At 39.8% G+C, this 10931-nt stretch overlaps 1 protein-coding gene across 1 annotated transcript; it reads left to right on the top strand.

Moving 5' to 3' along the window:
- Nucleotides 1-1834: 1834 nt before the first annotated feature.
- Nucleotides 1835-10579, top strand: LOC131301783 (methylenetetrahydrofolate reductase (NADH) 2-like). The gene is made up of 11 exons (XM_058328213.1): nt 1835-2658; nt 2839-2899; nt 3195-3280; nt 3383-3556; nt 4663-4836; nt 4935-5035; nt 5164-5275; nt 8528-8608; nt 8700-8877; nt 9755-10092; nt 10230-10579. The coding sequence occupies exons 1-11, from the start codon at nt 2257-2259 to the stop codon at nt 10311-10313; spliced, it is 1791 nt and encodes a 596-aa protein (XP_058184196.1). The 5' UTR covers nt 1835-2256; the 3' UTR covers nt 10314-10579.
- Nucleotides 10580-10931: the final 352 nt, after the last annotated feature.

Raw genomic sequence — 10931 nt, 5'->3', positions numbered from 1 at the left:
CTCTGATTATGTTTTTCTTATTCTTCTTGTTAAAATGAACGATATGATGTAAAAATTACGACGAAAATTGAGAAGAAAGATAACTAAAAGTTGAATAATACGGAATGTCTTTAATACAGTAAGAATTAATTAAATCCAATCCGAAAAGTGGGATTGAGTTGGGGATGGTTGGTAAGGTTTGTTCCTGTTTGAGTATCAACATATCCCCTATAGCATTCACCAACCCCCCCACCCCCACCCACTCTTGGGTCCGATCGATTTCGTCCACATTTTACTTTATTACGTATTTTAGTCTGGATGATAGCTTGACTTGACGTCCACATTTTTGCTAGGGGAGGTGGGGGCGCTGGTTTGGAAAATGGATGGAAATGGGTGTTAAACAACAATGCTATAGGGCGTGGTGATTCATGATTGCTCTACACTTTCCATTAATTTGTACTACTACTCAACTCAACTCAAAAAGAAATACTCCTCCTACTCAACTTCGGGTTGCTTCTGTGTAGTGAGTGAGGTACACAATACCGTGCTGCGCATCTCTAAATTGTCGGATCGTGCATCCGACAGTTTAGATCTCATATCGACAATTAATGATCGAGAGCTGAGAGCCGTTCATTGCCGAGATGAGACTTGAGCCATCGGATGCAAGATCCGATGGCTCGGAGGTGCGCAGCACGGTACTGCGCACACCACCATCTCCCAATCCCCTCCTACTACCTAGCTAAGATAAATATTCATATTGAGAGAGGGGGAAAAAAAAAGATAATGGAAAGATTATTATGTTCTCAACCGTGTACATTTATTTATGTGTCTTCCGCTCATCAGCTTGATTACCAAAAAACAGTGGCGTCACCATAGGTATTCATTCATTAACATGGGAACAAAAATAACTTAAATATAAGTAATAAAGAGTAGTACAAGAAATCTAGACAAGTTTTAACGTAGCTTACTATTTTATTATTGAGCACTATATATCTATCTTACCCAATTTGAGCATCCAAACAATTCCACTACGTCAATTTATTAGCGTAATTTTTAGTGAGTGATTGTCACACAATTCTTGTTTTAAAATGTATATCATTTTCTGTCTTCGTTTTCTACATCTACAAATCATCATTTGATTCATTTCATTTGTACGAATTCTCAACAAGTAAAGGGACAATTATTTTGCTTCATGTGTGAAGTATAATTTTTTTTTTCTTTCTATTTTTCACAAAAGGAAGGTGTGAAATGTTTTATTATGTGAACATACATCATGTAGCAAGTGGAGTAGAGTGCAGTTAGCCTCCCTTATATACTCTCATATATATGGGCATAGTTCGATTTTCATAAGCCTATCCCCCTCCCTCAAGTCCTTTAAGATAGTGTAGATTAAGATTAAGGAATGACAAAAAAGAAAAAAAAAATAACATGCATCATGTATTTATCTCCTAGTTTCCTGAAGCATACTCTTGGAAAATACTAGTGCTACACTATTTGGTTTATACGTTAGGCTCCTTTTTTTTTTTTTTTTGAGGTGGCACTTGAAAAATATTTTCAAAACTATGATTATTTGTAATACCTTCTTGATACGTGTTTCATACATGTGTAGGTCCTACCTCATGGGACTTGGTCATTACAAATAATTGTTGTATTGAAAATGCTTGGGTTTTTTTTTTTGGCGGGGAGAGACTATTGAATTAATTAGTAGTCTTGGCACATTTCCGAACGTGAATATATACTAGTTTGCTTTGTACAGTACGATGCATTGCTGCTGAGTGGGTTTGTTTGTTTGTCAAAAGGCAAAAGCAGTGAATGGTCGTCGTCGGGGTGGGTTGTTGAAAGAGGTAGGTGAGTGGGACCCCCGAAGTAGATCTCGAATTTCCTCCCCTATAGTATTAATTACTATTTTTCTGCTGAGGATTGAAGAATCAATCACAAATACAATTGCGGGTTAGGTGCTTAATTAATTTATTATTACTGTATATACTCCTAATTACTAGTACTATTATTACTCATTGGAGTATTATATAAACAGCTACAATCGTAAATCTTGATTTGTGCATCTTCTATCTATCTATTCTTTCGTAGAGCGAGTTGAGCGGAGTGGCGTAGGAGCGACAGACATTTCTCTCTTTCTTTCTTTCACCCATTGTCTTCCTTCCTCTCGTTTATTTATATTATAGTAAAATAAAAAATAGTAGTGCTACTCATTTGGGAGAGAGAGAGAGCGAGAGAGAGAGAGAGAGAGAGAGAGAGAGAGAAAAGAATCCGGTGGAAATGAAAGTGATAGAGAAGATCCGGGAGGCGGAATCCGGTGGGAAGGTGGTGTTCTCGTTCGAGTTCTTCCCGCCCAAGACAGAGGATGGGGTGGACAACCTGTTCGACAGGATGGAGCGAATGGTGGCTCACAACCCTACATTCTGCGACATTACTTGGGGAGCTGGGGGTTCAACCGCGGATCTCACTCTCGAGATTGCTAACAGGATGCAGAACATGGTCTGCGTTGAGACTATGATGCATCTCACTTGCACCAACATGCCTGTTGACAAGATCGACCACGCCCTCCACCACATCAAGTCCAACGGCATCCAGAACGTCCTCGCCCTCCGCGGTGACCCTCCTCACGGCCAGGACAAGTTCGTTCAAGTCCAGGATGGCTTCGCCTGTGCCCTCGATCTCGTATGTATCTACCCTCTCTCGCGTTGTCTTTTTTATATAGTATAATTCCGTTTGATCTGATCTGATCTGATCTGATCTGATGCTATCCGATTTCATCCTGTCCAATCTCTCTATTTGCATTGTTTTCTACTACTACTTCCTTTTGTTTAATTGGCTTATTATATGTTTGGTTTTTTGCAGGTAAAGCACATTCGGTCCACATATGGTGACTACTTTGGCATAACCGTAGCTGGTTATCCAGGTTGTTCTTTTCATTCTTTTCTTGCTTGTCTTTATTATATAATTAAGATCTTCCCCATTACGCAAGAGATTGTGGGGTGACGCATTATTATTTTCGTAGTAAACGGATTAATTAGTGGTTGCATTTTTTACAATTCAATTTTGTCTCGCATTTGCTAAATAAATCTTAATGGACTGGTCTGTGTCTCTTCATCCATCCACAACGTTGGTTTTCGTTGTCATTTGAGGAGCCAACAGCTTTTTTGTGCGTGTCTGTAGTACATAGCTAGCTACTTATGTTGTTACTTTTCCTTTAGAGGCACATCCTGATGTCATCCAAAGTGATGGGGGTTTGGCCACACCAGAGGCATATCAGAGCGACCTTGCTTACCTTAAGAGGAAGGTAGTATTCAATATGGGGTTTCACCAAATATATGTTCGGTTAAGAATTAATTGCCTTTGTTAAACTTACACCATTGAATCGTTTGGAGTGTTGATTTTACAGGTTGACGCTGGAGCTGATCTTATTGTTACTCAACTTTTCTATGATATTGATATCTTCCTCAAATTTGTGAATGACTGCCGTCAAATTGGAATTACTTGTCCCATCGTTCCTGGGATTATGCCGATTAATAACTATAGGGGCTTCCTCCGCATGACTGGTTTTTGCAAAACTAAGGTAATGCAATTTTCCAACGTAGACTGTTTTAATACCAAACCAAACTGAGCCTTGTGTCCCAATCAATTGGAATCGGCTACGTGAATCCTGTTTTTCCATTGAGCTTTGTCCAGGTTTACCTATTCACTTATAGGTTGTTTTAATCATTACTAAATAAATTATTTATTTATGTTATGGTGTGCTTAACCATCCTTCGAATCTCGCAATCTATTCTATCATTTGTTCACTACTAGATAGAATATCGAAATTGATAGCGCAACAATTGGCTTACATTTGTGGACAAGTGAACTAGAGTAATGCATCTCTTGTTTAGCAAGTACGTTGGTGAAACACTTGACCGCTTGCCGAGAACTACACAAAGAAGTGTGTCATATGGTTGGTTTAGAAGGATTGGCTCAATCTGTGGATCCTCTATTTTTTTTTTCATCCCAGAAATGATAAAATGCGGTTGATGTTTTGCTGGGCTCTAGGAAACCATCAGTTAAAAAGATGCTGCAAGTGGCAATCCATGCCTTCCATCATTGCCTTCAAATGATTGTGAACTCTATTCCATGTATATTTGTAATCCTATAAAGTACTCGTATTGGACACTGTCACGGTGTGGAATACCCATTCGACATCTTTAGTTGGACAATTACCTAGTCAAGCCTATTTGGTTATCTTATTTCACCAGTAAACTATGCAAAACATGCCAGGGAGATGCCCTATGACACCTTGCAAGCACAGTTTTATCCTAGAAAACTTTATGCATACTGGAATATGGATATTTTTTCTTGTCCGAATGTCAAACAGTTAAGCACATATCCACATTCCAAACTTCCACCAAATTCTGTGCAACATAGATTGTTACATCACGAAATTTATGCAAGCATACTCGAATTTTAGAGCATCAAGTTCGAGGTGTAATCTCTAAGCATGGCTGAATGATGCCAGAACACTATGGACTCATCAGGAGAACTTACTTTTCAATAACTCCAAATTACTACTTTACCTTCTATTGATACTTGTGTCATTAATGATATTGGCAGATACCATCTGAGATTACAGAAGCTCCAAACTACTACTTTACCTTCTATTGATACTTGTGTGTTTAATGATATTGGCAGATACCATCTGAGATTACTGCTGCCTTGGAGCCTATCAAGGATAATGAAGAAGCCGTCAGAGCCTACGGAATTCACCTTGGAACAGAAATGTGCAGGAACATATTAGCTAATGGAATTAAGACAGTGCATCTTTATACCTTGAACATGGAGAAATCTGCATTGGCAATACTAATGGTTGATTCCCATATCATGTTAAAAAGTCATCAATGTTGTTTAATTAACCTGTGTCAATGTCTTAAGCTGTGCCTTACTGAGTACACTCACCTTGACAGAATCTTGGACTAATTGAAGAAGCCAAAATTTCGAGGTCCTTACCATGGAGACGCCCTACAAATGTTTTCCGTGTTAAGGAAGATGTCAGGCCAATATTTTGGTAAGCATTAACATCAAAACTGATATCATGTTCAAAATAGTTTAACACTGCTTACTCGTGCCCTTCATTATGCCAATTCTTAGGGATATCTCTCAAAATATCTAACGTGGTTCGGACCATGATTATAGGGCCAATCGTCCAAAAAGTTACATTTCAAGGACTATAGGTTGGGAACAATACCCACAAGGCCGATGGGGAGATTCTCGTAATGCATCATATGGAGCACTAACCGATTATCAGGTAACGATCATCACAAATTTTATATTTTCTTGTTTAGCTGTAAATGCTAACTATAACTTGATTTTATTATTCTGCAGTTTGTATGTGGACCTTCTCTTATTTTATTTGATGGTATTGAAATTATGCTTCATCTTCATATGTGGGTCTGTTTATCCATGACATCTTAGGCCTGCCGCATTTACTTTATTTATCTTGACTGCCTTTGATTTCCAGAAGGTGGTGCAGAAGATGTGAAGCCAGTGGTTCTGTAGGATCTATTGCTCCATTTAACTAGCAAACATACATGATTATCTTGGTAATCAGGAAAAGATTGTAACTTAAATGCTTATGTCACGTAATATGGAAGTCTTTTTTTAGGGAAAAAAGTTTTTCACTTCTTGCAATTTAAATTCCAAACATTATGAGAATGTGTCGCATAAGAGGCTCACAGATCTTCTCACATAGCTATTTATAATACTTTAACATGCAAAGAATTGTAAATGAACCCCTGTATGGAAGGGGAACTATTGAATGTTTTATGGTGCCTAAAGTCAGTAGGAATGGAAGCATTGAATTGTAGAGAGGAAGAAAAAAGAAAATGGCAAATGACAACTCGATCCTACATAGGTTATTGTTCTTCTGTTATGGTGCTCCAAACTGAAATCAGCAAATTTTTTATTTTTTATTACGGTTATGCTGACTCTGAAATTTGTGCAAATGAATAACATGTCCAAAAGTCACCAAATTTTTGTTTCAGAAACCCAAGCCCACACAAGCAGATGGGCTTGTCTGCCAAAGGAGCTCTTTTAGACATGTAACATGTTCTAGTGCTGAGAAACATTTGCTTTGGCTAGGAGCCAACTTTAGCCAGTCATAATGAAACAACCTAGGCATTTATTGGAGCTAGTATTATTTTCTTGCATATGTGTAAGCATGTTTAGGTGAAATTACATGGAGACCCCCCCATGGCCTCATCTATACCTTTTTCTTGCAGACACCCCGAACGTTTAAAATCGCCTACACTAACCCCCCATCTATAAACATTACCCAAATGGACCCCCTTTGTTAAATGTCGGTTAAATAATGTTGGATATCTAGGGCAAATGTTTTCGTTTGGGCGAAAATACCCTTTGTTGGTTACGTACAAACATAACCCTCTACCCCCCTCTTCTCCTTGTCCCCATCCTCCCTCTGGCTCTCTCTCCCTCATTCGACAAACCACAATACCTGTCTTCATCTTCGATTTGTCCATGGGCGCTTTCAATTGGCGAAACCTAGGTTACAGCTCTGATCATGAAGAACAGAGGAATTTTAAGAGAGCGAAACTGGGTTTGAACTTTAGTGATGAGAGAGAGAGAGAGAGAGAGAGAGAGAGAGAGAGAGAGAGAGATCTTGAATCCAACAAAGCTTCGTAGCTCTAGCAACTATCGGCGCCTTCCACATCCTTGTCGGCTTCACAATTCGCTGATGTTTATTGGCGAAATTGCTGACGGATTCCAAGTTCAAACATGAGCCGCCGCTGCCCGAAGAAATTGGAATCAACACGCCATAGATTGAACCCATTTGGTGAGAGAGAGGGGTAGATGGGTTATGTTTATGTCTTGTATATAATGTGAACATATATATTCATATGGCTAAATTCCATGGATACCCGTTGTTGCCGGCTGTTGGACCACTTTTCCACCATCTCTCCTAAAACCAATTGGTGTTAGTGAGGGCTTCAATTCAATCTTTTATGACATTTGACATCGCACCTGCAAGTCTATTTTTAGAGTGGTCACAGGGTGTAACATTGTGTAACCAAATCCATGGGGGCACTCCGGGCCCAACAATCCCTTCCTCACGATGACGCTCCCGTAACTCAAACCCATGACTTCCTGGCTCTGATACCACTTGTCGAACTGCTTTTCCACCATCTCTCATAAAACCAATTGGTGTTTGCAAAGATTTCAATTCAGTCTTTTATGGCATTCGACATCGCACCCGCAAATTTGTTTTTAGAGCGGTTGCGGGGAGTGGCATTGTGTAACCAAATCCATGGGGCACTCCAGGCCCAACATCGGCGATCTAGACGAAGAAGCTGTTGTGGGTAACGGTGGCGTTGTGGGCGAAACCGAGGGAGACGTAGAATTGTAGATGTAGTCCAGGTTTAGGTTGGGTTTGAGGCGTAAAGGTTTGGGTTGGGTTTGAGGGTTACAAATGGGAAATCGAAATTGGGATGAGGGATTTGGAACATGGGTTTCGAATAAACACGTATAGATGAGGGGCTCTCCGCGTAATTTCACTACATGTTTATTTGGCAGTGAAGCACAAGAACTACGTCGGATACAAAGAAGAGGAGAGGAGATCGAGAGGTGCAGTTAGGATGCGATTAGCCCATTCCGGGCTCTAATACCATGTTACAAGGTCTTGGGTAGAACTCAACCCCAAAAGCTAGATGTTGAAGTAAGGGTGCCCTCACGCTTATATTCTTCTTATTACTTTGGTACCCAAGCGATGTGGGACTTTGCTTCACAACTTTGGCTTCAGTTTTCCCTGGCGTTCTCTTGAACTATTTTACGCTCTTCTTTTTAATTTTATTTATACTTATGATTCTACGATGCCAGGTATCGCACCATTATCTTTTGCATGCGCCTCTTACTCTAGATTCTCCATTTTTTCCCGTCTTTGGCTGGTAATCTGTCTAGCAGTCTTTTTAATTTCGTTTAATGATGATATTCATTTCAACTGCCTTTAATTTTTGTATGGATTGGACTGGTGGAATAGAAAAATGAGTTTGGGTCTACGAGGCAGTATGTTTAATGGTTGATACTTGGGTACATAGAGCTGGATGTTCCGTCCTTATATTTTCTTTTTCCAAAATGTTTTTATATTGGTGGTAGTGTTAGTCTATGTGACGTGGATTTCGTCTAACTTTGGGTGTGAAACTATTAGAAACCACGTATGGTTATGGACACAATACAAGTATGCAATAAACAATTTGAGTCAAATGTTTTCCGTGATTATCAACGTTTTCCCAGATTGTCAATTGCTTTCCCTGATCATCTATGTTTTGCCTACAACCTTTTCGAAATGTCCACGAGACTAGCTCTCTCTCTCTCTCTCTCTCTCTCTCTCTCTCTCTCTCTCTCTCTTTCTTTATCCATCAATTGGTGTAGTTTTTTTGTTGTTTAAGAGACAGGATTAAGACCTTAAAGAATTGTCTTGCTAAAAATAGCTCCTCTTTATTGATCTATACTTCGTCATCTGACTAATTTGGGTTGATCCCAACAGTTCATGCGAGCCCGCACACGTGACAGGAAACTTCATGATGAATGGGCTGTCCCTTTGAAGGATGTTGAAGATATTCACGAGGTATGATTTTCAACTAATTTATTCCACCTTTATATCTCAATGACAATAGTATCGATGCTTATGTGTCCCTTCTGGAATTGGTATTCGTCAGAGATTCCTGAAGTACTGCCTTGGGAATCTAAGAAGCAGTCCCTGGTCTGAGTTAGATGGCCTTCAGCCAGAGACACAGATCATTAATGAACAGTTGGGGAGCATCAACTCAAAGGGTTTTCTCACAATAAATAGCCAACCATCTGTGAATGGAGCAAAGTCTGATTCCCCTATTGTCGGTGAGCGTAATCTCTGCAAAAGATGCACATGTGTATCCTATTCCATATGCTCTCAAAAGTCCAGTAAATGAATCCTCATAGTAGTTGCTAGCAATTCTCTCTTCACATTCATTTACCATCTCTCTTGGTACCCATTACGTATTGAGGAACTGATGGAGGATTTTGCCATAAATTAGCTGATGGAGAATTGACCAATCTGTTTAGGTTTATATTGACTTTCTGATCCAAATTTCTCTATCCCGGTGCCTATGCGACTCTGGACAGCCGTGCTTCTCTCTATGAACCTATGACCGTAATCCGACTCTCTTTACCTAAAAAATATTGAACCACTATATATAGCAGAATTTCATGTCGATTAAATTATTCAAGATTAAAATATAATATCTACCTAATTTGCTACACAAGAATAAACCTTGATGTCCTTTTTATATGCAAAATCCAATTCAATTCTGTTTGGGATGTAAAATTTCTTACCCTGCTGGCTTGATTACGACGACAATTTTACATTGGCATGTCGGCACATTGTGTGCATTTAAATGTCACTGTCCACTATCCCTGAAATGAGTATCGTCTGTTTTCTATAAGGAACTGATTGGCTTCTTTCCTGCCATGAGTATAGTGTGTAAATTTGGTGAGTACCATTTATCATAATGTATGGGATTAATGCCATTTACTCTCTTATTGGAGATCACTTTTTTTACTTTATGGGCAGTTTAAACACATGGACTGGTAATGTGTGTCAGGGGTGGCCCGGCGAGTCGGTCTCTATTGTTCGATATGGGTACTCAGAGAAGAGTCCATGTACCTTGGCGAAGCAATATCAAGATATTCGGGCACTGTTTTGATTAATTTATTTTGGGCAATGTGCCATTTGCAGGATGGGGGGGACCTGATGGATACGTCTACCAGAAGGCATATGTGGAGTTTTTCTGCTCCAAGGAGAAGTTGAATACTCTTGTTGAGAAATGCAAGTCATTCCCATTTCTGACCTACATGGCTGTGAACAAAGAAGGAAGCTGGATATCCAACGTCCGCAGCCAATCTGATGTGAATGCAGTGACATGGGGAGTGTTCCCGGCGAAGGAGATCATCCAACCGACTGTTGTAGATCCCACCAGCTTCATGGTGTGGAAGGATGAGGCATTTGAAATCTGGTCCAGAGGATGGGCTCAATTGTACCCAGATGGTGACCCATCCAGGAAGCTGCTGGAGCAGGTACAGTGCTGTGCTTCCCCTCCTCCCTATGCTTTATCCTTCTCTTGATTGCTCCTCATTTACCTGATATATACATATCGATGAATTGTGAAATTTTCAAGCGAATGACGTGGTTGGTATTCTTCTTGTGCTTGCAGGTGCAGAGCAGTTACTTCCTGGTCAACTTGGTAGAGAATGATTACGTTAACAGTGATTTATTTGCTGTTTTTAGAGATTTCTAAGATGAGGGGATTACGGATTACCCTTTGGTGGTCTCCTTCTAGTATCCACCAAAGCCATAGGAATAAAATCTTTGGCTTCAGTGGGACTTGATTCTTGCGTTTTCTGTTTTGCTGGATTATTCTATTTTAATGGCTATGTAATAATGCAATCCTTGGGCTTTGGGTACCTTCCCAATCGTAGTTGAAATTGCATATGGTTTGGCAGTTGATGGCATTGTGAATTTATTTATGACCAATCAACAAAATAACAATCTGAGATTGAGAAACTGATTGACTACTAATATCAACAGTCAATGCATGGTACCCTACTGCTCATTGTTGGAGTTGTGTATCAACTAGATGCTGCATTACTTTATTTTTTCTTTTTTGGTACGCCGTAATTTTCCATGTCCAACCACTGTTGCTTCTCGATCATTGCTAAACCAGGTGATGTCTTTGTTACTAAGATCATCTATTTGTTAATTCGTAACACGAGTATGATTTTCTGGCCAACAGTGTTTAACACTGGATATGACATCAAGTTTGAGAGTCAGTACCCCAACGGACTCCAGTGCCCTCTCTCTCTCTCTCACACACACACACACACAAAAATTGGGAGCTCATCTCCCGCACTGACCC

The sequence above is a fragment of the Rhododendron vialii genome, chromosome 9a (genome assembly GCF_030253575.1).
Source record: "Rhododendron vialii isolate Sample 1 chromosome 9a, ASM3025357v1".
NCBI lineage: Eukaryota > Viridiplantae > Streptophyta > Magnoliopsida > Ericales > Ericaceae > Rhododendron > Rhododendron vialii.
Note: the sequence above shows the minus strand (reverse complement) of the source record. Positions and strands in the feature narration are given on the sequence as shown.